The sequence below is a fragment of the Thunnus albacares genome, chromosome 13 (genome assembly GCF_914725855.1).
Source record: "Thunnus albacares chromosome 13, fThuAlb1.1, whole genome shotgun sequence".
Classification (NCBI taxonomy): domain Eukaryota; kingdom Metazoa; phylum Chordata; class Actinopteri; order Scombriformes; family Scombridae; genus Thunnus; species Thunnus albacares.
Genome location: NC_058118.1, coordinates 7,081,612 through 7,108,958, shown reverse-complemented (window position 1 = coordinate 7,108,958; position 27,347 = coordinate 7,081,612). Strand labels below are relative to the sequence as shown.

At 40.2% G+C, this 27,347-nt stretch overlaps 5 protein-coding genes across 14 annotated transcripts in view; 3 read left to right on the top strand and 2 right to left on the bottom strand.

Annotated features, from left to right (window-relative positions):
* Positions 1-1,167, bottom strand: part of ncor1 (nuclear receptor corepressor 1) — a 59,937-nt gene extending 58,770 nt beyond the window's left edge. For 2 of the 3 annotated variants that reach the window (XM_044370662.1, XM_044370664.1), the window contains exon 1: positions 1,025-1,166. The gene's annotated coding sequence lies outside the window, so the exon portion shown is untranslated. Of the gene's footprint in view, positions 1-1,024 lie in introns of all 3 variants that reach the window. The other variant, XM_044370663.1, reaches the window with a different exon arrangement.
* Positions 1-27,347, top strand: part of LOC122995765 (histone-lysine N-methyltransferase 2B-like) — a 398,376-nt gene that overhangs the window by 175,664 nt on the left and 195,365 nt on the right. The window lies entirely within an intron of this gene.
* On the top strand, positions 1,729-15,671 carry pigl (phosphatidylinositol glycan anchor biosynthesis, class L). Its single transcript, XM_044370705.1, has 7 exons — positions 1,729-2,028; positions 3,284-3,383; positions 10,728-10,818; positions 11,964-12,031; positions 13,042-13,073; positions 14,687-14,820; positions 15,146-15,671. Exons 1-7 carry the CDS (start codon positions 1,770-1,772, stop codon positions 15,272-15,274), a joined length of 813 nt encoding a protein of 270 aa, XP_044226640.1. The 5' UTR covers positions 1,729-1,769; the 3' UTR covers positions 15,275-15,671.
* Positions 15,571-20,068, bottom strand: cenpv (centromere protein V). Of its 4 annotated transcripts, none has more exons than XM_044370716.1 (6): positions 19,651-20,068; positions 18,965-19,061; positions 16,691-16,783; positions 16,343-16,412; positions 16,119-16,233; positions 15,571-15,837 (listed from the first exon to the last, which is right to left on the bottom strand). In XM_044370716.1, the coding sequence occupies exons 3-6, from the start codon at positions 16,780-16,782 to the stop codon at positions 15,683-15,685; spliced, it is 432 nt and encodes a 143-aa protein (XP_044226651.1). In that variant the 5' UTR covers position 16,783; positions 18,965-19,061; positions 19,651-20,068; the 3' UTR covers positions 15,571-15,682. The 4 variants fall into 4 exon arrangements, with proteins under 4 accessions (XP_044226651.1, XP_044226648.1, XP_044226652.1 ...); XM_044370713.1 differs by lacking the exons at positions 18,965-19,061; positions 19,651-20,068 and adding exons at positions 16,915-17,017; positions 17,169-17,596; XM_044370717.1 differs by lacking the exon at positions 18,965-19,061.
* ubb (ubiquitin B) lies at positions 19,277-27,347 on the top strand. 5 transcript variants are annotated; one of them, XM_044370685.1, is made up of 3 exons: positions 19,277-19,407; positions 20,096-20,337; positions 26,600-27,347. In XM_044370685.1, exons 2-3 carry the CDS (start codon positions 20,104-20,106, stop codon positions 27,281-27,283), a joined length of 918 nt encoding a protein of 305 aa, XP_044226620.1. In that variant the 5' UTR covers positions 19,277-19,407; positions 20,096-20,103; the 3' UTR covers positions 27,284-27,347. The 5 variants fall into 5 exon arrangements, with proteins under 5 accessions (XP_044226620.1, XP_044226619.1, XP_044226618.1 ...); XM_044370684.1 differs by having other exon boundaries at positions 20,096-21,432; positions 27,011-27,347; XM_044370683.1 differs by having other exon boundaries at positions 20,096-21,432; positions 26,783-27,347.

Here is a 27,347-nt window from a genome sequence, read left to right as displayed (position 1 = left end):
AGATGATTTGTTCAACTTTGCTCCCCATGAATAAAAGAAAACAGATCATCTGGGTTCAAGCCCATGTCACAGCATCCTCCCTGCTTAGCAAAGCACTGAATCCTTGAATCTTAATTATTCACAGCAACTGAGTAAGCATAATAATATGAATATGCTTCAGACTCAGCTGCCGTGGTTAGTGACATAACTTCCCATAACTTGTTTCTCAACTTGAAGCTATGTCAACTTCTAAAGAAATCAATGATAGGAATCAGTCATTTGACCTTCTCACAATAAAGTTAAGCTGTATCCCTTTCTCACTCCCTTTAACATGACGCATAAATGTGGCTGGTTAGATGTATTTCCATTCTGTAATGTCACAGAAAGCTCTAAGAATTAGTGGCTATAGTGTATTTGGTGTTACCCTTCATCTATCATTCCCAGTTCAGCAGTCTTCTATCATAATTTCCATCGTGGTTTAATGTCTTTTTGAGAGTAGATGCATGAAGTTTTCAGGTTATGAATCTTACACTGCGTTTGGTCTGCTTTCATGGTTTCACAGTTAATTTTAGACAGCATTTACAATGGTCTCTCTGATCTGATGAGCTCCATGCAAACCCAGTAACCGTGATGAACTTTATGGCCTCAAACACAGTCTGGCTGTGAGAAATCCTACTGCTGTGTGTTGTTATTGTTGTCTTTTAACACCACACTATCATATAAACGCAATAGGATTTGTAGCTTATCTTGAGGGGGGGATGGGTTTACTTCCACAACAGAGAGCTTGTCCGGAAATGCACCAAAAACATGCACAATAATAAACGTCGACTCAAAAGTATATATGCCACTTTAGCCCTCCAGTGTACCAACACGACGTTTAAGATGTTGTTGTTGTCGCTAGCTGGCTAACTTAGCCTGTGTTTCACCTTTCAATTCTCAACCACGTCGCCATCTTGCAAGGCAGATTTTCAGCGTAGACCGGAGCGCTTAAATATCGTGCTAATTAGACGTGTTTCTTTGCTGTATGTACACGATTTGTACTCACCTCATATCTAGAAAATATACCGAAGGGAGAGAACGGTGTCCCTGGGCAGAAATATGTGTCAGTTGTTGATTGTAAATCCGCGGGTTACGGGCTGTGGACGGCTGGGCAGACTGAAGGCTGCGCCGCATTTGTCGGTCGATGTCCTGACAGGATAAAATAAATTACCCTTACTCAGTTCAATCCACAGGGTACTGGCACTCATTAACACATGTGTATTTATAAAGAAAAATATAATGCACAGATTTACAAAGTAAGATGATGTTATGCAATTCTTAAGATAAACCTTTAAAATCTTAAATGTGGACGTGTATATATACCTGCAAGGACAATGCGGTGTGACAGCTAAATCGTCCCCTCAAACACGGTAATGTTTCTGGTGGTTGTTCATTTTCACTTCTCAAAAACACAACTTTAGCTTGATTTATATTACGTTCTCCTACATTCCCCTTATGTCGGTATTTCATAAAAATATTCCGTATCACAATCGTTACTTAATAGGTTGATATAAACGCAAATGAACTGAGAGAGCGAAAGTGACTTTAAGTGACTAAAACACACTAATATTAGGTGAAAATTGTGCAGCTATCGCTTTTTTTGGATTTAGTTATCTTACTCATTGCATTTGCTGATGAACTGGTCAGTTATATCAAACGGGCTGCATGTTTTGTTGTTTTAAACGTGTGGAACCAATTGCATTTAAGACTTTTTGTTTTTACACGGAGTGTTTACGGTAACGGTCAAAATAATGAGTATTTACCTGGCTGTCTTCATACTCTTGTCCTATCTGATTTGGATAAAATGCATTTTCCATCGACATCGGCGAACATTGTTGAAGTCGTTGAAACGCGTAACGAACATTTCATCATGCACAGAGCCAAACGGCGCTGACGTCACCGCCCTGATCGTAACTGCGCATCCGGATGATGAATGTATGTTCTTCGCGCCAACGATTATACGGCTGGTCGAGTTAAAAGCCAGTGTTCATTTGCTGTGTTTATCTGAAGGTACGGTGGTGTTGTTTCCACAAATAACGTTAACAAATTCATATAAAGTTATGGAGAGTGAATCATTAGTCGTGTGGCTTGCTGCTAGCTAATGTTTCCTAGTATTATTACGTGTTTTTTTAGTGAAATGAGTTAACATAATAGGTGACAAAAAATAAAAGTAAGATTTCCCTTAAAGGAAAGTGAAATAGCATGTCTCCTAAAACACTGGCGTGGCTTTGTCAATAGTTACAATGTTTTCTTAAGGTCAAGAGTTTTTGAATGTGTGGTAAAATCAAAGTAAGAGTTGTCAGCCCACTCAATATTACGACCTTGAAGTTAACTTCCGATTCTGAGTTAAAAGACACATAAATAATGATATTTAGCGGCGATTCCCGTTTTTTCACCACTTACACTCATTAAAGAGTGTTAGACATCGTAGAAAAAGCCTAAACGCTGTTTAAACCCTCTTTCGGATTTGTGAAACCTTTATTTTGCTTATGAAAACAGAAAAAAAGGGTGGTTTCACTGATATTTCTCCATCCTGACCACATTAGACCAGGCCCAAATCAAAAACCACTAAATTTAGATCTGTCAAATCTGGACTAGATTATTATTATTAAGATATGACAAGTCTAAATCGTATAGTGGTTTTTTATCTGGACCTGGTCTAATGTGGTCTGGATGGCAGAATATCAGTGAAATCCCCTTTTTTGTTTTCACAAATAAAATAAAGGTTTCACAAATCTGAAACTGTGTTTTAATGACTTTCTGGAGTTTCCTTGTTAATCTAGTCCAGATTTGACAAGTTTAGGTTTAGTGGTTTTTGATCTGGACCTCATCTAATGTGGTCTGGATGGAGAAATATCAGTAAAACAACCCTGTTTTCAGTCTTAAGGAGCAAAATAAAGGTTTCCCAAATATGAAAATGGGTTTTAACAGCTTTCTACGATGCTTAACAGTCTTTCATAAGTGTTAGTGGTGAGGTGAAAAAACAGAGAATCAGCTACTAAATATAATTATTTATGTTTCCCTTAACTTTCCCTCAACTCCAAATCAGAATTAACTCCAGCATCATCTCGATATCCATTTAAATACTGAAGAGAATATAATTAAACACTTTTCACATCTGTAGAGCACTGAATTTAACATAGATCCAGATCAGCTGATGCTGGAGGACCATCATTACAGAGCTAAAGATAGCATGATATTTCAAAACAATGAAGCACTATGACAATACATTTACAGCCTAATTTGTCCCTTAAATATTAAACAGGAAACTACTACAATCAAGGAGCTCAGCGTAAGCAAGAACTTCTCAACAGCTGTGCTGTGTTGGGGATACCAGCTTCCAGAGTCACCATAACAGACCACAAGTAAGGAGCCATTTTACACATAATATACAAATTACATCTGCATTTAATGTTAAAAACACTGAGGTTGTGTTGCCTTGTAATAATTTGCGCTGTTGAAGAATCAGATTTGTGTTTTACATGTTTATACTGTACATGTGCATTGCTGACTCTTCATATGATTTAAACCTAAATGTAAAAACAAAACTTCAGTTCAGGAGTCTGGTCTCAACATTTCTGCCTGTTGGACCCCATCAGTCCCCTCCCCACCACCCACAGTCTATCAGAACAAAAAGAGAGTCGACCACAAACCCCGTCCTTCCATTCTCACCACAACAGAGCTGATCCAGCCTGGCCTGATGTATTACCTCTCTGTGTCACAGGGGAAATAAATGACTAGGCCTCATTGATAGGTCTGCCCTGTGGGACACACAGCCCCCTAAAAAGCTTTAAAAGCCCAGACTGACATCTATGTATATATTTATATTTCTACAGTATATCTGTCTATAAAATGTAAAGCAAAGCAAGTTTTCAAATGATAATTAAAGTAATTTAGTGAAATAAGTTCTGTGTAGTCAAACCATGATATTTGAATAATTCTGCCTGTAATGTTTACTTTGAGGTCATAGCAGTCTCTCATCACAAGGCTGGTTAACAATATTTCTGGGGAGGAAATTGCCTAGTAGTCAAGTGACGTCTTTTTCCTCTTCACTACTAAATTAAACTATTATTTTTTAGTCCCTCATTTATCATCAGTAGCCGCTCAGCCATGTAGCTCAGATTTGCTGGAAACAAATTTGCGTGTCAAAAGTGTCAATCCACTTTTTTTTTTCATCAGTGTTTCTTGTATTGTCATTGGTTCCCCAACAATATTCTTGCCGAGCTATGTAGGAAAATTAGTGGAATGAAAACAGTCGCATATTCCAGCTGTGTTTCAAGACCGCATACTACAGTACCTCAGAGAATTACTGAAGCAAATACACGATAAGAATTTTTAGACCACAAAATGAACAATGATTACAGAGTACAATATTCATTTGTTCAAATATTTTTTATCACCGTAAAACGCCATAAATCATGCACAGAAACAACTACGGTTATTAAAGCAAGGCTGTCACATTCAAAGCAGGGAGCAGAACTGAGATCCAGACCCTCAAACTATACTGTTGTCCAAATACTTGTGGGGCTTGCTCTTCTTCTGTGTTCTTCTATATTCTGTTTTGTTTTGTTGATGCAGCTGTAAGCCTTTCAGTCTGCTGGCTCTGGCTATTGGCAAGGTCAAGTTACAGAGAAAGTAGTGGTAAAAGGTGAAGTTGAAAAGGGGAGTTTTTTTTTTTTTTTTTGTGGATCAACCCTGCAGCTTCTCTTGAAAATGTTTTGAGTTTCTGAGAACCTCCCAGCTGCCTACATGTGAGTCTCTACATGTTGGTTCACCAGGAGAGCTGCATGAACTCTGGCACTAACCTGGAACTCACAGTAATAAGCTGGCAACATGCCCGGGTTGTCTGCCCTAGAGAACATTGTTAGTGTGTGTGTGTCTTGTTTTTTTTTGTTTTTTTTAAACACACACATACACACAGACTTCACCGTTTTATCATCTTGTGCACACAGAATATAGCTGAACTTTGATCTCAGTGCTGTCTGCACTTCTGCTGAACTGGAGTGTAGCCCATTTTCCCTTTCTTTGTATTCTGTTGTTTGCCCAAAACACACACCTAATCAGCACTTTGAGAACCCCCAGCCCTGCTCACTCTCAACCACACTCGCTCTCTCTCTCCCTCTGGCCCTCCCCTCCTCCTCTTGTCCATGTCTGCTGAAGCCAACTGCCAAGGACTGTGGGATACATTTTGGCAACGCACTGAGCACTGCTAATGTAGGTCATTCCAAACTGTTTTTCTCTTTGTATGTGTGTGTACATGGCTAGCCACACTTTGGCTTTTCTCTTAACCTTCTCTGCCCAAGTATGTGCAGATGTACATCCTTGATTTGACCTCTCCTTGTTTTTCTTACTGACCATGTTATTGTGCACAAAGAAAGAAAAAAGATGCAGCGCAGCAATTAGCGGCCTGTTAATTTCTCATGTTTGCATCTCAAACGCATAATAGTGAAGCAGTGTTTTAATGTCACAGACAGAGATGTGTTTCAAGGTTTAATTAACACAGAAATGCACACAAATCCCAGTAGAATTGTAACCATCTACTCTTTTGAATAGAAACAAAAGGCCTTTGCAACTTATCAGTTTGATTTACGCAGTATTTACACGCCTGCTATAAATCCTACCTTCATCAAGGTCAGTTTTTGTTGAAACTGTAGGAGAGTTGTTGATTTAACTTTATGGTCATTTTGGAGGTTGTACTTTGTGCTGCTGCTTGATAAGGCTAAGAGGTGTTTCTAATATTTTGACTACACTCATTAAGATAAATCGGATGGACAAAATAGATATGTATACGTCCATGAGAGAGTTATACAAAAGTCATTTGCATTGCTAAACAATTCCACATCAATCTTTTACAAGCTATTGATCTGAACAGGACTACATTTCATCTTTCTCCTTCACCACATGTCCATGTCATCTATTAGAGCGCTGTCATTTTACAGTATTGTTATGTAGATTTGTTATGAAATTAAAAATTTAAATCCAGACAAATTATTCAAGGTCCATTAAATATCTCAGAGTGTTTTGTCTTAAAGTAACTGCAAAGTTCAATTTCATACCTTATTATTTCCTATATGTTCTCACTGATAACTGCTTTGGCTTTATGAACCTACCACTTAACTGTAGAAGATATTTTATAAAATATTGGATTTTGGATGCACATAGCAAGAATGTTTTCTGTTTTTGTATCTGTGAAAGAATGGCCCTGTAAGCTCCAGTAGTTTGGGAAATGAATGTTGTGTCGAGACTAAATCACTACACTGTCACCGTGTAGAGTTGTGATGGATGTGGGGTTAGACGATAATGACTGGAGGTAAGGGTAACTCATGCTCAGTAGTTGCAATATGCTGCCTGTGCTGATTTCCAGACAAATCTCTATTGTTTTGGGAGGTTTTCAAAGATCATTTGAAGCCTAAAACAGTGAGCACCTATGCTCATGAACTGGGATTTTTATGTGATTCTATCAAAGGCTAAAACTTAGAGGAGCTCTTCAGACGTTCAAAATATTTCAGTTTGGTTACCAAGCTGTGTTTTACTTCTTGACACTTCTCACTGGCTATAAAGTTGGACTTTTCATTTAGCCTTAGGCTTTGTCTTTGCAGTGTTCAAAAAATCCATATTAATGAGTTATTTGTTCTTGTAACGACACTTAGAATCCCGTCTTTGTTGAAATGAATGTAATCCTGGCAGTGAATATACATATGACCGTTTCTGATACAAATCATCTTCATAATTGTCTCCATACAGTTAGAGTGCCATCACAGGTTTGAGATTTTTAAAGTCCTCCTCCACTCAAAAATGTGTTTTTTCTTCTTCTTGTTCTTACAGTTTAATGTTTGAGCTTCACTGTGCAGGATGATGTGTGTGCAGAGTTTCACTGTTTTCACTTTCATCTGCTGAAAGCGGGAAGTTTCTCTGTGTTCACCAAAAGTTTAAGGCGTGTACCTACGAGCATGATTTGTGACATCACAACTACTTTGGAGCCAATCGCGGGCCAGGAGGCAACTTACACTAATGTGGAATCTTGAAGCCTCCAGGACACAAACACTGAGAACAGACTTTACACTGAAGTAGGAGACATCTTGTATCCAGCTGTTAAACTTCAAATGAACAATATTTGCATATTTATAGATTCTGGAATTAGTTTACGAGGGAGAAGATGTCATTTTAAGGATTTTAATTAGATAATTGAACCTTTTTTGTTGAAAAAGACTATTTTATATACATCTTAAAACATGTATGCAGGGGGTCTCAAAAGGTTTGAGAAAAATCTCAAACCTGTTAAAATTAGAAATGAGGAGGGAAAGTATTAATTAGCAGAATATATGATTGTTACGTTGTATTTTTTTGCACTATTGGCTACGTGTATTCACTATAATCTCATTCATCAAGGCAGCGTGATGCACTGAATCTACTGGACTTTTTTTTTGCTTTCCAGCTTAAGTCTCAACAAACAAAAGTCCAGCACACAGTGCGGGTAATGTTTCATGATGACAGCTCTGGGTGAGACTCGCTCACTCACAACTATAGCCTAGTTCTCCAAGATGACAGGAATAACACATGAATTCTGTTTCTAAATTGGATTTTTCCTTTAATGCTCACTGAATAGGACAGCTGTGTTGACAGTATCTGGGGCCCCAGTGCATGTTGGGGCCTTTGTGATCAAGCTCGATCTGAGCACGCTCTGCTGCCTCTCCACTTGCACTGGCTTGACCTCTGTCTGCTCCCTGGACTCGATTATAGCTGCTCACTGCACAAATCCAACCGTGTCACTTCTTCACTACATTATCCATCAGACTGAGCTGAAGCCTCACTTGCCACATTTCTTTCTGCATTTAATAATTTTAACCCTGTCCATGATAACATACTTCAGATTTGCTTTAGTTCAAAATCTTTGCTCAGAAGTAAATCACAAACTGAGAGGCTTTTGTTTTTGATTGGAGGGGTGTAATTGTCTGCAGGGATGTGTAAACAGAGCTCACCACTAGTTTCTGGCAAGTAAAGCCGTATTTGCTGCAGTAACATTCTATCCTCACACCGGTTTTAAATATACATTGATCAGCGGTAAAAATAGCCCGAGCTGATTTATAAGCACATGGCAGGACGCAGTAAATAGTGGTGAGTTGTTCCAGCCCTGCCACTGACCTCTGGCTGTGCTTTTATTCTAGATACATTTGTCACCACACACTGGCCTCCGCATAGTCAAACAGTTGCTTTTCCCATTTACCGAATCTTGCAGCCAGCAGCAAACTGTAATTTTGTCACATTAGATTGCTGTTTTTCTGCACAACTTACTTTCAAAACAACACTAACAGCATTATTTCCATGGTTATTTTCATGACAGTTTATTACCACAACACCAGTGAATACTGGCAAAACCTGCAACCATAAATGTCAGTAAATCATTGTGAAACATGTGTCTATTGGTGTTATTACTGCAGTCGTAGCTGCCTTATTACACTGGGATACTGCAGGCGTACTGTCAGCATGTAGTGGCATCTCAGCCGTTCACAGCAGGACATATAATCTGACTGTGTGGACAGAAGTCTGGCAGTTTCACAGGCCTGTGGTCCATGTGACCAGACTAAACAAGCCCTCTCTCTCTTTCTCTCTCTCTCTCTCTCTCTCTCTCTCTCTCTCTCTCTCTCTCTCTCTCTCTCTCTCTCTCTCTCTCTCACTCTCTCTCACACTCACACACACACACAGAATCCCCTTACTGGGCCAAAGTTCAGCAACTGCATACAGATGCCTGCAAGCAATTAGACATCCACATGCAAAGCTACAAAGGGGAGCTGGGGAGGTTACTTTAGGACATTTTGCACCGTTGCCATGGTGAAGCTGACACTCAGCCTGCATCCTGCCTCAGAAAGGTCAGGTGTCTTATATCTTTTGTTCATTCCCCCCCCCCCCCCCCCCCCCCCCTCCTCCTCCTCCTCCCTCCTTCCCTGTAGGCTTGTGCTTAGCTACGGTTGGCAAGGCAAAATGTCTAAAATAATAAATGAATAAATGTAACAGTGGGAAAATCATGTAACATTAACAGCACAGATAGAGCTACAGTGAAGCCAAGCTGTGAACACAGCGTGTTATAATGGTAGTTAATATTCATGCACTTTGGCCAAATTCTCACTAAATCCTCAACTTATCTTTAATAGTCTAAAGCAGACAGAAATGAGGACATTAGACTTGTGTTTATTAATTTATACTGAATTTAACATCGGTTTAGATAAGATAAAATTTCACATGCCGTCCTGATCCAAAAAACACACACAACCCTAGAGCTGCTCGATAAATCAGTTCATTCAAATTTGTTTTAAAATGATGCAAAAAAACAACTGAATTGTAAAATTTAAACTATGACTTCAACTATAAACACTCGCAGATTACTTATATACTGTCATGTATTTATTTATATGTTTAAAAAAAGCACAATAATGAGCCTTACAAGTGCTGTTATTTATTATTCTTGAACTACTGTTATTGCACACATAGGCAGACTAGTTGATACAGTCTCATTCTTTTTTTCATTTTAATAAGGAAAACACTTATTTGAATCATGTCTTGGTCTTTGTTAGTTTTAGTGAAAAACAAGAAGATTAAAATCATGGATCGTTAAAAATTTGATAATAAAATCAAGATTTTATTTTTTGGCCATATCAACCAGCCCTACACAGCCGTAATGATATGTAGGTCACTGGTATCAGAGTGTCACAGCAGTGCATTCACTCGATGACAGACAGTTTTAAACTATCTCTGAACCCCCGACCCTCCGCCCCTCCTCTCTTTGACATAGCCGACCCCGACACCCCACCCCTTACACCAAAGCCTGACCCTCACATCACTGGCAGCCAATAGATTTGTGGCCATAATCCATCACTTCCCTCTACGAGCTCAACTGTCCTGCCTCATTGTTTGCAACTAAGGGGAGGGGGACAACTGTTGTCACGTCCCAACACCAACCCCCAATTTATGCACTTACATATACGTATGCATGCACACACTGTCACTTGCGCCACCCATATCCAAATGTACAACAACACGTCACGCCATTGATCTTTCTCCTTATCTTGTCAGCCCAACACCCCAACTGTTTACTTCAAACTGTCGTTCAGCAGGGGTTGTGTGTGTCCATTTGCTCCAGTGATGTCAGTCTCCCTTGTTGGTTGTGTTTTTGATCAACATAAAGCAGAGTAATGATAGCTGGTGAGAAAACTAGATTTGCTGCACTTGAAATGAAACACTCAGCACTTTGTTTTAGTTATGTGAACTGTGTGAACTGGCCCAGCGGGAGGGTTTCTCTTGAGTTAAGGGTGAAAGTTGAACAACCATAGAAAGCAAGGCTTTATTTTATAAACTGACAGGGGAAAATTATCTTTAATTCTTGCCAAAAATGGATTCTATGGCCAAGATATTGGACTAGGAATGTTTGATGTACGCTCCATGTTGTCTCCACCCTTAACCTCTGGACTTCCCAGCACTCCCGCGCCCTTTTGCAAATGCTCGGTTAAAGCCCCGCTGCACAGATATCTTCTGATGGGAAAAGAATAAGACTGCTCATCTTAAGAAACGTCCGGCAGGTTTATGTTGTATTGTATGATTTCAGTTCCAGTGAGGTCACAATGCACACACGATGCACTCCTGTATCTCTGCAAGAACACTGCTGTAATAGTGCTGTAACTGGGTAGATAACCAGTGTCCCTTTCTTTCCCTTCCAGAAAACTTCCAGACGATCCCAAAGCAGAATGGAGCGTCTCCTTGGTCTCCTCTTTAATTGTGAAACACATAAGAGCTCATTCTTTCAACATGGTACGCTCTGCTCTGTGCTTTTCAAAGCAGTGGCTTTTCTGTCATTTCCTGTTTGACGTTAACACACAATTTCCTTGTCATTGTGTGTAAGAAATCTGTGTATTGTTTTGTTTTGCGTTTACCATATGTTTTGGCACCACAGTTTCCTAACTCATTATCCCAGTTTCACTGCGGTCTGTGTAATAATCCTGTCAGCCGCCTTTTCTTTTTGTTCAAACCCAGACTGTATTTTGAGCCTCCCTAAAAACCAGGGGAAATGGCCTTCTGCTGCAGTAGAAAGGATGGATCGGATTCAATTTCTGTGTTTACAGAGAGATTCTTATCAGCCCCAGTACAAGTTCCGCGCTATTAGCTAATGGGAATGTTGCAAATTTAAAGATTTCTTTTATCTGGTCTATCTCAACAAGGTTTAAAAAAAAGTGAATAGTAGTAGTATAGCTATTAAAACCCACACATCTTTACAGAAGATGATTGAGAAGTGAGCTCACTACTTCTATCCCATATTTGCTGATCTCTCTTTGTTATCAAAGATGACAAACAAATACGCCGTCTCCTCCCATCCTGTCAGGCTCACTAGCAAAAAGTACACTAGAGAATCATGTCAGTCACGCATAAACATCCTCTAACAAATATAAGCTGGAAAAATGCACAGACATAACAACAACTAGAAGTGGACAGTAGTTCATTTTCCTGCTCTTAAACAGAATAATATTGTTTCTTTGGTCCTTCTCAGACTTCACTAGACTTTGCTCTTCTGTATATAAGCCAGAACGACAGACTCATAGTTCACAAGTTCCTTATAATATATGGTGTTTGGGGGATTAAATTTATGCTTGATTGCAAAGGCATAGTCATGGTAAAATACGCCTTAGCATAGCAAATGCCAAGTCTTTAGTCAAGCAGTTTTTCTTTCCCTTTGACCTGATTTTTTTTTTTTTTTTTCTCTTGCTTCCTCTGGTGTGCAAGCATGCACACAGAAAAAGGCTTTTAAATATCAGTTGTCAGCTGCCAAGCAGCTCCACAGTCAGACACAGAAACCCTTCCACTAACCCAAGAAAAATCTCTCTCTGTTTTTGCCTTCGCTCACTTTTAGATACTCAGATTCTGGCTTTTCACCCACACAGTGAGATATTTTGTTGTTTCAGGTGCTGACCTTCGATGGAAGAGGAGTGAGCAGCCATGCCAATCACATAGCCATCTATAAAGCTGTCAGGTACAGACTGCATTTTAAGGCTTTGGCATCAAAAAAACAGATTTTTAAAAAAAAAAAAACACCACCACTTGCGCATCATAAAACTCCCTCCAAGAACATGCAAAACACTTAAGACTTACATCAACATCCATCTCTCCAAAATGTTTCCCCATAAAGGCGCACACACACACCATGTTTTTCAGAATTGGTCTGTTACATATAGCTGAGAGGTCATCCAGACACAGTCCCCAGAGAGCAGCAGTAAATCCTGTCCCTGAAGTGGTGAGGTGGGAGGGAAGCTCTGGTTTGGAGAGGCAGACCAAGCAAGTTGCATCAGACTTTTGGTTTAAAAAAAAAAAAAAGTGCTTTGCAGTTTTGCACAGCGAAGTTTACGTTGCTGTTCCCATATTGCACCGATGCCTTCAGTGTCTGACGTGTTAGTCATGATTTTTTCCCCTTGCTGAGCCTATATGGCTCTCTGTCAATCTGTGGGCCTCATCTGTTGATAAGATACAAGCTCTTCACATCACATCCCATGATTCCCATTAAGCTGAAGCCAGAGGGGCTGTGTACTGGTTTCACAGTTCTCTAAATATCAAGGGTTTGCGTTTGGGTTTATTTTTTTTGTCATCGTTAACAGCTATTGTGTACAGAAATGCTCGTTTGGAGGAAAACTTGACTTTGCTACCACCAAGACTTAAAGATGAATTGCTGTAGTGAGAGAAGAATATGAAATGGAAAATGATGTTGTTGCTTCACTGAAAAAAAGCTCACAGTACAACTGGACCCCAAAGAACTTGGCTGCAGCACTGCATAAGCTTACAGTCACTGACTTCTTACCCATTTGTGTTGTTATCAATGAAACCAAAACACTTTTAACAGATATTGGGAATTCGAAATATAACACTGGTCATTTTTTTGTCGAAGTTCCCAACAGAAAACCTGTCAGTAGGCTGTATCATCTCTTAAATAACAATGTTTGCATTTGTGACGTTTTCAGTGGGTAACATTGTTCTTTTCTTCACCTGCAGGCACCTCGCTTCCACTGGGCAGGTACCCAACGGTAGGTTTGACACAAAGAAAACTTTCTGTTTATATTTTTATGTGTCTACAGTATCACAGGTCTTTGTGGATTTACAGGCGACTCAGAAAAGTTGTCTATAAAATTCCTTCCTCAAAAATTTCTGAGGAAAATTTCTGCTCCAGTAAAAAGTCAAGTGATCAACAGCAGATAACTGGTTATGCTGGTTTGACTGTATCCACATGTGAGGGATGATGACAGTGAGTACAGCCACTGAACACAGGCCTTATTAATTATTCATCTTTAGGTAGCGTTTTAAATTAAAGATACAAACTGCTTCAAAATCAGACAAGACAGAAATGACTTCCTCACATGAGAAGCACCACCTCTCTTCCAGCCTGCATTTTCCACACTGAGAACCTTGGAAAGTACTGGTTAATACTGGCTGAGACAAGGTATTTTGTTAATGTGCAGCGCCCTCTTCTGTTCAAAAGGGCTGCATGAGTCTTCTGTCTCTATACATTTTGGTCTGCTGGTGGCAGCAGGAGGCCAGCTGGGTATTTGAAACACCATTTGCAATACTATTGTTTTGTTTTCAGCTGTGTTGTTGCCCTCAAACTACATATGTTGTCATTCCAAATGTCCGTTGTTCCATACCGTCTTTTGCTGCTAGATTAAAAAATTAATGTACCTTTCCTCTTTTCTTTGCTGGCATCTTTACTGTCCAGGCATAATCAAAATGTATGCAAATGAATCCCTAAATGTCATCCTAGAAACTGTTCAGAATGACTGAAATCTTACTTTGTGTTGCTTTTGAAAGGTCATGTCTCACGATGACGCCCATGTGGAGTTTTTTTTTTTAAAACAGGATATGAAAGGAAAAGTAGGACAGAGAAGTGGCAACATGTTGGAACAGAGACTCATTACTTTGCTGGCTGGGTAAACATGCAGGTCCACAGAGCACACCCACATTAAAGTTTGAATAGGCAGAATGATAAGAAACAAGCGACGTAGGCCCATGTAGTTAATCATATATGAGATCTAAAAGCACGCACAGGGCTGTGGGATAGCAGGAAAGACATTATCATCTCAGTACCAAGGTCACAGCAAACACACTCTTTATTTAGGACAACATGACTCGGCCTGTCTCGGCCTCTTTAGCCTTCAGTGAGTAATCTAAAAAAACAGCAGGGGTGTCATTCGTCTTGCTCACAGGTTATTTATTACCACAGAGTGACGAGGCGTTTACACCTCACCTGTTTGACTGGTCTGCAGCCTCTAGAGGAGTTTGGAGAGAATTAGGCTCAATGTAATTGTAAAGCCTCTTCACCTGGCTGTACAGCAAGACTCCCTGCTCATTACCAGCAGCTTTAAGTCCCTTGTGCCCCGCAAACTCCTGCTGCAAGTGTTTGTACAAAATTTCAGTAAAATGAAAGTCTGTGCTTGGTAATATAATGTTCTGGGGTTTTTTTTTATCGGGTCATCCAGTTTTTCTTTGTTTTTGTATGTTATATGTCAACTCCCCTATAGTAGCAGCGTATGTTCTCATGCACAGGAAGAATAGCCTGAGTGTGTGGCTTAGGGAATGTCCTAGTTAACTGTCTGCTGCTGTAGTCAACGTTAACCACTAACTGGGTCTCTGTCTGCTCTCCCAGACTGCTGTTTGCTCTCCTTGGTGACTGTTGGCCTCCTCAGGAAATACATCTCCCTCCTGGAGCTTCCTCTCAGCTGGCTGCTGCCCTCATGTCTCTGCTGTATTATTGGCTCCAAGGGCTACAAGCAAGCCAAAGTAAGCTTCGAAATAGACAGTTTGTTGGCACGAAATAACGCTGTCCACTAATAGAAGATGCACGTGTTTTTTTAGCACATTGAAACAAGGGTAGATACGTGAGCTGAAGCAGCAAAAGAAGTAGAGATTCAGTTAAGAGACACTACAGTAAAGTGAGGTGTTGAGGTTTAAAATTGTGTCTCATCTTGGACTCAAGCTAATATTATATAGAGAAATACATCTACACTAAGAAATAGATTTTGACCATTATCGGCTGTTAACTGAGATCCCACAAACCACGTTACAAGTTATATAATCTCTCAAACAACCCTCCTTTCTTCACCAGGCTGCCATGCTTTGTCATCGCACTCAACTCCTGTGGTTTCGTTACCTGTACGTGGCCTTCTCACGGTACATGTACGTGAACACATTCCGAGTGATCCCACAGGGACCAAAGAACCTGAAGATTTACTAAAAGTTTGTCTCTTCCAGAAGCACTGATTGTCCAGCTACTCGAATACAATAGTGGAAGTGAATTTAGTAGCCGTTTACAAATCTGATAAGCTGTTTTGCGCACAGTAAATAAAGACTTCTTTGATACCTTTTTTGGCTAAAGTTGCCTGAATATCTAAAGCACTTTCCATTATGATGATACAATAATTTTAAATAATACTTGACAATATTAGTAACTTCTGATGTCTTTCTATTACAGAGACCTCTTCATTGTTTTCAGTCATAACACTGTATACAGGAATTTGAATGTGACCAATGTTTATGTTTATTTTCTCTTGATTTTATTATTGCAAAGATTGTTGAAAATACTGTACAATATTTCTGATATACTGCTGATTGAAATAAAAGTTTGATTCTTATATCAGTGGTGTTATTTTGTTTCTCTCAGCTGTACGTCCGCTGCAGGTTTAGACATGTCTCTGATGGTCTGGTGAGCTTGCATGCTTTCTTCCCACTTCTCCCCACAAAACTTCTCTACTGTGACACTTCGCACAGTACCTGGATCCAAACAGTGTGGAGCAACACCTGGAGAGGAGACAACAAAGGACAGATCATTGATATGTATACACACAGCAGCCCTTTCTCTCCAGCACATTCTGATGACAACTTGGTTTTACAAGTTCAATCGTGCAGAGTATTGTGTTTCAAGAGTCGTTTCCCGTAGGGCATTAAAGAGCAAAGGTGGTTGGTTAGTTTGCAGTAAACACAACAGAACGAGTTTGGAGCGAACGCAGCAGGATGATAAAATACATTTACAACCCATGAGAGTGGTGTGACTGTCTTGTGCCAGCAGTTAGAGGTCGTACCGTAGCCGTCAGGGTTGGAGCGTGGAGTGTAGAAACTTTGAACCCCACAGGTTTTACAGAAGGTGTGTCTTGCAACGTGACTGTTAAACGTGTATGTGGTAAGATTATCTGACCCCTGGAGAAAAAAAGAGAAGGGAACAAAGAAACATTATTCATTTAAAATGCTCTCAGGATTTTTAGGATCAGTTATATAAAATATTTTTGCCAGAAGCAGGGCTTCCTACCTGCAGGAGTGTGAAGTGTTGTTTTGGAACAATGAAATGATTGTTTTGTTTCTTTGTGCAAATGCTACAGCTGGAGAAAAGATGTAAATCAGTTTATATTGCTTTGCTAAAAAAAAAAAAAAGTGTACAAAACATTGTTTTAAATATCTTTTAACGTGTTTGGATGAATGCCCAAACTTAAAAATGTAGTTTCTTTGCCAGAATTACATTTTTTTGGCAGACGTCTACCAATTCATTTAGATTTAAAATAATGTCTTTGACAATCTTGTTTCCTTTGTAATACAAACATTTATTATTGAAGATGATGAAACATCTTGAATTACAAATGATTGAATTTAATATCCGTACTTGCAATGGAAAACATAGAGATCCGGGGAACTCCAGACTTCAAATCTAACAGCCCCACAGTGGCAGCCACCGGTATGTTTCACAAGATCCATTCTGTAGGTAAAAATAAAACAAACCGTCATGATAAATGTATATCTTCCTCATATTTGAGTATTCTGGGGTGGTAAGCCTTTCTTTTCTGTCATTTTGATGCTGATAAGAAAAAGAACAGGAACGTTATTTACCCAAAACTCTTTCAGAAAGTTCTGGTAAAACCTGTGTGACGTGTTTGTTGTGGAAAGTGTTGACGTGGAACTGGACGTCCCACCCAAAACACTTACAACCACCCTTCCAAAGAAAACACAATGACCCCGATCAAAGTCCATCACTGATAAGAGTCACATTTACATTAAAAGCCTCACAGCTAGTTACACCTTTGACCCATTCACATGTATCGACGTGTTCATTGATTCAGCCAATTATATTCAAATGTAGGTACCTCTAAGAAAGTCCCACCGTCACGTTTGTTGTTCGGACTCATGCGCATTTTTCATTTCATGTGATAATAGTGTGAGCTTCCATAGCACTGGGCTAGGCCTATTTTCTGCTTAAAAGATTGTTTTTCCTGGAACACTTTGAGACAGACCATAATTATTCCAAGCAAGGGGCTGGGCAAAGTACAGCAGACTTGCACAAACACATTCCTCATAGGTTGAACCAGTTCAGCCAGAAGCTCAGCTCTGTGTTGGAAAGCACTGGTGTGGTGCATCACGAGTTTGGTGTCATATGACAGAGTGCAGGAGGGGGATAATGTTTTGACCCAAATACATAAATTAGGACTCACCAAGCTGTATCATGGCTATGATCCGTAAATAGAAAACCCAGTAGGCTGCAGACACCTATGTGAGCTTTTGCTCTTTGATTTTATTTAGTTTGCAGTCCAACAGCTGTCTGCAATGATGATGGGAATAAAAGTGGGGGGTCAAGTCACTGGTCACTACTTGAAGTTACCAGTAATGAAGTTAGACAGAAATCAGTACTTTTCACTACCATCCACTGTGAAGACCACTGACCTAAATCTCAGATGCTCAGTATGTTTACTCAGCTGGCTCATTTATTCACTCCGGGAACATAACTCAAAAACTCTCTGTACCAACTGAAAAGCCTTGTCTGACTGACTTTACAGAGGAGCCCTGCTGTCCCTGAGCAGTACTTAATTTGAGGGAGTTTTCCAGTATCACCTGGGCGTTCACATCATGCCAGGCATAGTTAGTGTCTTATGTTCATGGAAACAAGATCTTGTGACTCCAGCCAAAAAAAAAAAAAAAAAGCTTCAGGATAAATTACTGAAGTGGTGAATAAGGAGGAAAGATGAAAATCTGAAACTGGTATTACTTTTCAAACTATAAACTATTGAAGTCATTCAGCTTGAACCAGAGAGCTGTAACAATATGTCTATGTGGGAAGAAATAATCATATTTCAAGGCTTTTGAAGTGGTGGTGATGACTTGATCTCTCTGTAGAGTATGTTCATCAAGATGATCAGAATAACGACAAATATCTAAGTCACAGCTTACTCTATCGTTTGAACATATGTCCATATTTTCAGTGAAAATAGATTGAAACAACCTTAAAGTGAAACATGGATGAACTATTAAAATGAATTTAGCTACCCTAGTCTAGCAGAACACTTGAGGGTGGCTAAATAAGTAACAGTATATCCTTAGGCCTACTAAATATGGTCTGGTCAGTCCCAAACATTGTTTCAGTTTCAGTATTAAGGTCATGGCCATACAGTTTTTAATCGTGACTCATATTGTAGGCCTGCCAGATGGCCAGTATCAGCAAATTCTGCTTATCAAATGACATGTTTTTCCGTGGTATTCAGGTTGTCTATAAATACATGGTCTGTGTAATAAGGCCTGTTTAATTGCAAGTAAATGAAACAAGGTGGATAAAAGAGGCCAGCAGTGTTATCTTCCTCTTAGCTTAAAATACTTTGCCCTGCTGTCACAGCAGCTGGTAGCACATGTCCACCAAGCACGTTTCCATCTGTTACAGAATTCCTGTCTGCACATATCTTCACATAAATGAATATTCATTTAGAATTGAGGAGTTCATATTAATGCAATAAATATGATATTCTCGAAAAAAGGAATACAGGACAGTGTATGATACATAGACTACACTAATAGCCTATTCAAGATTTTTGTATATTTAGGTATCGTGTAATGCTTGAAAAGGTGTTATTATCCCCCAGTCATAAGCATAACTTAGTCATCAAACATTACTTACTGTTACACAGCAACCAATCACTGGTCAAACAAACAACTGCACCATCCAATCAGAAGCTCGGGGAAGGTTCTTGTTGCTGTGGAGGTTCTAGCAAATTCTGGAGCCAGAGCCGTAGTGTAGAGAGATATATCACTCCGCCGCTCAGTATATGTCAAAGTGTCGTTTTTCAAGCACTCTAATTTTGACTAAACGTTGACGTTTATGGGTAAATGTGTAATTATCGAATGAAAAAAATGCAGTAAAAAATAATTCCTGTATATTGATAGTGCGTTACGGAGCGGTGGGAACTAGTTTCAACTGCGGATGAATATGGTAAGATGACGTATGCGGACTCCGGTATATAATACAGTGTTTGTCTGTACTGCAGTATAGATCTTCAGCAGAAGTCGACCAGAAGACGACTCGAGACACAAATAACAGATAATTTACTGCGTTTCTCGACTGTAAGTACACCTTCCCCCTTTTTAAAGTTTTGTGACTATTATACGTTTGAAAAGTCGATGAACTGGATGTTCTAATATCTTGTTTGGCGACTAGCGCCATGATTTTACAGCTTCACTTCAAAGGATGGTAACGTTATCTGGCATTAACAGTCCTAGATATCTGCCTTAAATTAACGATACATTTGACATAAATCTAAGTATTTTAGCTACATTCGTTTTAATTTTATATGGGTTGGTCACGACCTGTATTGTCAATCAGTTCCTCATCGTCGTCGACGACACTGTAAGGTTAGCTGATGTTAGCTTCAGCAGTGACTCGACATTTCCAGTGTCGTCCATTAGCCGAACAAAAGGGAGGTCAATATGATCTCAAAATGGCGCTCGACCTGGAATGGCTGCTCAGCTGCCGACAGCTGTTGTCTTGATTCACCGCTGCATAATCACTCTATATATTAATAAGTTATCTAGCTTTAGTGAAGATAATGTAATTTCAGCTTCCATTTATAGGTAAAGTCGTCATGTAATCCATGACTTATAAATGGTAATCAAGGGGTTTTTTGTTTTCATTCAAACGCTAATTCATTATTACCTAATTTAAGGGAATAGTTGTAAATAAAAGCATATGGGTAAATATAACGTTTTTGGTGTTATTTTAAAATCTTATATGATGTATCTGAATTCCTCATAGGTGCAAACATGCAGATCTTTGTGAAAACCCTCACTGGCAAGACCATCACCCTTGAGGTTGAGCCCAGCGACACTATTGAGAACGTGAAGGCCAAGATCCAGGACAAGGAAGGCATTCCCCCTGACCAGCAGAGGTTGATCTTTGCCGGCAAGCAGCTGGAAGATGGCCGCACCCTTTCTGACTACAACATCCAGAAGGAATCCACCCTCCATCTTGTCCTGCGTCTGAGGGGTGGCATGCAAATTTTTGTGAAGACCCTCACAGGCAAGACCATCACCCTGGAGGTTGAGCCCAGCGACACCATTGAGAATGTCAAGGCCAAGATCCAGGACAAGGAAGGCATTCCCCCTGACCAGCAGAGGCTGATCTTTGCTGGCAAGCAGCTGGAAGATGGCCGCACCCTCTCCGACTACAACATCCAGAAGGAGTCCACCCTCCACCTTGTCCTGCGTCTGAGGGGTGGTATGCAGATCTTTGTGAAGACCCTCACCGGCAAGACCATCACCCTTGAGGTCGAGCCCAGCGACACCATTGAGAACGTGAAGGCCAAGATCCAGGACAAGGAAGGCATTCCCCCTGACCAGCAGAGGTTGATCTTCGCTGGCAAGCAGCTGGAAGATGGCCGCACCCTCTCCGACTACAACATCCAGAAGGAGTCCACCCTCCATCTTGTCCTGCGTCTCAGGGGTGGCATGCAGATCTTTGTCAAGACCCTCACTGGCAAGACCATCACCCTTGAGGTCGAGCCCAGCGACACTATTGAGAATGTCAAGGCCAAGATCCAGGACAAGGAAGGCATTCCCCCTGACCAGCAGAGGTTGATCTTTGCCGGCAAGCAGCTGGAAGATGGCCGCACCCTTTCTGACTACAATATCCAGAAGGAGTCCACCCTCCATCTTGTCCTGCGTCTGAGGGGTGGCATGCAGATCTTTGTCAAGACCCTTACTGGCAAGACCATCACCCTGGAGGTTGAGCCCAGTGACACCATTGAGAACGTGAAGGCCAAGATCCAGGACAAGGAAGGCATTCCCCCTGACCAGCAGAGGCTGATCTTCGCTGGCAAGCAGCTGGAAGATGGCCGCACCCTCTCCGACTACAACATCCAGAAGGAGTCCACCCTCCACCTTGTCCTGCGTCTGAGAGGTGGCATGCAGATCTTCGTCAAGACCCTCACCGGTAAGACCATCACCCTTGAGGTCGAGCCCAGTGACACCATTGAGAATGTGAAGGCCAAGATCCAGGACAAGGAAGGCATTCCCCCTGACCAGCAGAGGTTGATCTTCGCTGGCAAGCAGCTGGAAGATGGCCGCACCCTCTCCGACTACAACATCCAGAAGGAGTCTACCCTCCATCTTGTCCTGCGTCTGAGGGGTGGGCAGTAAAAGTGAATCATGATTCCGTGTTCTTAAATCTATGTCTCAAGTTAATGTGCTATGTTTAACATGATCTACATGGCTGTATTACAAAGTTGTTACATGACAAAGGTGTTTGCCTTTTACGTGACCAAAAGTTCAATGCTCCTCACTTAATAAAGGATTAAACTTAACTTGTGGTGTTTCTTGGTTCTGTTCTTCCAGTGATCAGGTGAATGATGATGATGATGATGATGATGATTAAAAAAATATGGATATTTTTATTGTCCACAGTATTAACAAGAAATGGTAAAAGATCTGAATGCAGTGGGGACAAGTGAGCCCCAGCTGTTTTTTTTCCTACTAATGGTGTGGTGAACTGTTATTTATATTTTGATATATATATATATATAAGCAGTAATTCTCATAAACCTCTTGGTGTATTCATGTAGCTATGTGTGTGTTTATTTAAATATAGGCTAAAGCAAACAAGACATAACAACTTGGTTAATGAAAACTTATATGACAATCAGGGAAAAAATATAAGTTGAGGTTTACTAGCTCAGTTTATTTTATTACACACACTAATGCCTTACATTATGTTACTGAAGACCTGGAGTTTTTGGGGGGGGGGGGGGGGTTCCCCATCCAGGGCCAATACAAATGTTTAATTCTGGTAATACCATACATCAGTTTCATATTAGTATCTGTGGAAGATTTGAAAAGTGGTATTTTGGGGACATTTTCAGCCAACTTTTATGACAGGTCTACTTAAGTATAAAAATAATTAATTTGGAGAGAGGTTACATGCAAATAATGCCCTAAAAACTGCATCACATAAGGCTACAAATTGATGATTATATGTTAACCTTAGTGTTGGCAAGCTGGAGTCTGGTGACATCTAGTGGCTTCCAAGGCAAATTACAATCTGCTGAAGAAAACTTAAAACTACTGATGAATGATCTTTCTGCTCACACTATTGCCTCTGTACATTTCCGCAGGCCCATGCAGTGGTTTCTATCATAAAAAACATCTGGCTTCAGTCATAAGGTATATGTTAGAAGCATAGTGTGTAGAATTGTAATAAAACCAGTATTTTAACTAGTCATAAGTGCCAATATTATTACCCAAGGACTTTCCATGTCAAGTAAAGTACCCACAAGTCAATAATAAAAACCTGCATATTTATTAAGATGCAACCCAAAGCCAGCAGGTTTTTATGTGGTATGTAGGCTACAGCTATGTCTGTATTCTCTAGACATGTAGATTAAGAAGATGTAAATTAAAAGTATTATCAGGCTCTTGCACAGTGGTGTCCACCTGCCTCAAGAGTGCCACAAACATAACAGTGCCCAAGAAGTCAAACACATCCTGCATGAATGACCTCTGCCCTGTGGTCCTGAATCCCATAGTGATGAGCAACTTGTCATGCGGAACATCAAGGCCCACCTTCCTGCAAACCTGGACCCCTTTCAGTTCACATACCGGGCCAACTGGTCCACTGAAGATGCAATATCCACCACACTCCAACTCGCTCTAACCCACCTGGAAAACAAGGACACCTATGCCACCTATGCGTTCAACACCATCAGACCACAACAGCTGGTGGAGAAGCTGAGTTTGCAGGACATGGACATTGGCACCTGCAACTACCCCATCCCTCACTTTACACCACATAGTGGACTTTAAGTGCAATATCTCCATCCTGCATCAGTCGCTTTCACAACAGTAAAATATCTTTCTGCAAACTCACTGCACTACCTCAGGTTTACCTTTGCTGCTATCTTAAAGATTTTATACTTTGGTGTACTTGTGTGTATTTATATAATTCCTTTATGTTTCTAAAACTTTCTTAACATATTTGCTAAATATGTTTTTAGTAATCTTGTGCAAGTGTACTGTTTTTGGAATTTCATTTCAATGTATGTGAGAATTAAGAAATGACAATAAAGAAATCTTATATCTGCTCAGTGAATTAAATTGTGAGCAGAAGCAATTAGTTTACTTGGACCCCCTTTGTATATCCTACCACTAGCCTATAGCTGCATTAAATCAGATTACTGTTTTGTCTAAATGCCGAGTTCTCAGAGGTGGTCTGTCTGCCCTGTGTCCACCCGGCATAGATCTACTGAAATCTTTCAACAACATGGTCAACTGTGAAACTGAAGAGCATAAGATCAGCTTCTGAGTCCTCAGAACACATGAAGGGGTTGAAGGAATTCTTATTAATGAAGATGTGGCGCCATCTATTGTTGAGCATCGAGTGTGTTACATAGAGGAATGATGGGGGGGGGACAAACAAACCAGAGGTAGTGATCTCAAAATGGGTCCAAAAATTGAGTTCAAGGACCAACATGGGTCCCTCAGAGGGTCTAAAGTCAAATAATGAAGTTTACTAAAATGTAGTGAAAAGATGTGCTCTATAACTGGTAGGAGGGTGTTGGTACAACTGGGAACAAGTTTGATTTCAATTGACAGATGGAAGGCACGCTGCTATTTGGTGACATCGTCAAAGGTTTAGTCTTGGCACATGCAAATTGTGCAGAACAAACACACTCTTTCAATAAGATGTTAATTGTTTTCAGCATAAGTCAAGAAGAAAATGTGCTTAACTATGCAGTTTTTTATCCTAAGCTGGAACAGTTGACAAAGTGTGTTTGTGTTCCAGGAGAGAAAATGATGAATGTGTTTGTTTTACTGAGGGATAGAAGGTACAGCATGTTCATATCAGATTTCAGCACAAACATACTGTTTTATGTGCTGGAGGATAGCAGGTAGAACGGAGCCCAAATGTCTCTTACAATGTTGAAGCTGGATGATTTGTACATGTGACGGATTAAAAACACATTGTGTGTTTAAGTTCAGGAAGACGTCAAAATATCAGCAAGAACCAGGAGCAGAAAATTTAAGCATATACTATATACTTTTCAATGTGCAGTCTAATAAATGATTGAGGTGAAATCTAAACTTTTGTGCATATAGTGACAATTCAGGTACAATTTGGCACTCCAGCATGAAGAACTTTAGCTATGTTGTACTTGAACAGAAAGAGGTTAGGGATGATGCTGCAGTCTCTGGTGAGGAACGCAGTGTGGATTATGAATTGCACAAGGATTGTGCTGTGGCATTTACCATCTAATCCAAACCTAAACTGGCTCAACACTGTTATCTGGATAATCAGGTGTCAGCTGTTTATCCTGCCACAGGCATTTATCTCATAGTGCTGCTGATTTGACAATCTGCTCTCAGTTTGTGTGTCAGGAAGAGGAAAATAAATAACAAATACATGAAATGTGCCACTTACTAAATTCAGACAACAACCTGCTTCATACATATTCATTTTCGCAGCAAAGCTGTATTTGACAGCAAAAAGGCAATGCAACATTTATTTAGTATATTTATTATGTGGGCCTGTTTTATAATCTGTGGGTGATTGCCTGCTTTAGTGTTGTCGAAACAGTATCAGCCCCTTGACCTGTTAAGACAGTTACACTAAAATAGCTTTTTAACAGTGTATAAATCAGGCATACACAGTCTGACCTTTACTAGCATTTTTATCTTTAAACAGTCAAATTACATACTTGGTTTTGTTACTCATAGATATATTAGTCCATATCATTATATGATTTAGTATGATAATGTAACATTATTTATGGGCTACCTGGTTGATACAGCTAGAAGGAGAAGATAAATGTCACAACAGTTGATAGCAAATTGTTAATAAAAAACTTCTCCATTTGTTAGCAGACTAATGATCTACTCATGTATTGTGCCATGATTGTCTTAACTGCATGACACGTGATTGTCTTAATGACTCATACCAGTCACGTGTCAATTCATTTCTTTGTGCACTTTAGTACCCTAAACAATTGTATTGTGAAGCGCCTCACAATGCAATTAGTGAGGCGAGTATCCCTCGGGCTATGTTAAAGAATGTTTGTTGAAGGACCAATAATTGTAACGAGTCTAACTAGTTTTATATTTATATTGCAGTGGGAATTAATAAGTTACCACTTGGGTAGTATCAGTTGCTTTACGTTTTCCATTGTTTGCTTACATTAACTGTCAAAGGGTTTTTCTTCCGCCAAGTAATTCCACAGTTCATTTGTAAGCAAACTGTATTATTGTTCGTGTAGTTTCATGTGTATGACAGAGCTAAATGTACCCACATTAAGTCAACTAAACTCAATGTTTTAACCATGGACTGAATATAAAGATACTTTATATACAGTCTATGATTTTTATCTATTGTATATACGAAAGAACCGGGAACTATTTTCACTTGCGGATGGATATCGCTCGATGACGTGTGTAGTATAAATTACCCCGTCCCCTTGGCAACTGCAGTCAGAGGGAGGTGTTTGTAAGGGGAAGCTGGAACTGACGCTGAAGCAAATTGTAAGTACAGCTGTTTTTTTTTTTCAACAAGTAATATTCCATTTTATTTATTTCTGTTTTGACACCGGTTTGTAGCTTTCATAGACTTTACCTGCTGTCGCCTTTGTCCCCTTTGAGTAGCCAGGTAACAGCTGTGAAGGCTAGCTAGCAACCACAACATCATATTACGTTGCTAGGTTAAATTAATAACGCTAATGTAGTTAACCTTTTTCACGAATAATATTTTATGTCACCTTGAAAACAACCGTAATGTGAAAGACATGTAATAAAGCTAGGTAACAGTTAACTGGTAACAATGGTACAACATTTCTAGCTGTATCGTCCATTAGCGGATGACGTTAGCTGAACAAAACGAAGGCAAACAACAATGGCTTATTTTAAAATGGCGCTGGTGCTCGAAACACCGACTTCCTACCAGTATGTTCATGGGTGTACAGTAGGATTTAGCTGTATAATCGCTCATAGGAAAATAAAATGGTTACTAAATAACCGAACAATGGCGGTGGTATATAAAGATACTGTATGTATCAAGTGATTTTAAAAATGTTGACAGAAGGAAGTCCTTCAATAATGACCAAATTTTGAAATGTAAGATGTTGTATTAAGAATGTGCTAGGCATAGTAGGCTGGTGAAATGTTTTTGACACCTTGGTGTATCTGTCAGGCATACAAAGTCATTTTTGCTGTAGGCCTTGTTACATGAAAATGTATTTGTAACGTGGATCTTTCATTTTTCATAGGTGCAAACATGCAGATCTTTGTGAAGACCCTCACCGGCAAGACCATCACCCTTGAGGTTGAGCCCAGCGACACCATTGAGAATGTCAAGGCCAAGATCCAGGACAAGGAAGGCATTCCCCCTGACCAGCAGAGGTTGATCTTTGCCGGCAAACAGCTGGAAGATGGCCGCACCCTCTCCGACTACAACATCCAGAAGGAGTCCACCCTCCATCTTGTCCTGCGTCTCAGGGGTGGCATGCAGATCTTTGTCAAGACCCTTACTGGCAAGACCATCACCCTGGAGGTTGAGCCCAGTGACACCATTGAGAATGTCAAGGCCAAGATCCAGGACAAGGAAGGCATTCCTCCTGACCAGCAGAGGCTGATCTTTGCTGGCAAGCAGCTGGAAGATGGCCGCACCCTCTCCGACTACAATATCCAGAAGGAGTCCACCCTCCATCTTGTCCTGCGTCTGAGGGGCGGCATGCAGATCTTTGTCAAGACCCTCACTGGCAAGACCATCACCCTGGAGGTCGAGCCCAGTGACACCATTGAGAATGTGAAGGCCAAGATCCAGGACAAGGAAGGCATTCCCCCTGACCAGCAGAGGCTGATCTTTGCCGGCAAACAGCTGGAAGATGGCCGCACCCTCTCCGACTACAACATCCAGAAGGAGTCCACCCTCCACCTTGTCCTGCGTCTGAGGGGCGGTCAATAAATGATTCCATGTTTTTACTTGATTTACGTGATGACCAAACCCAATAAAAGATGAGATTTAAATT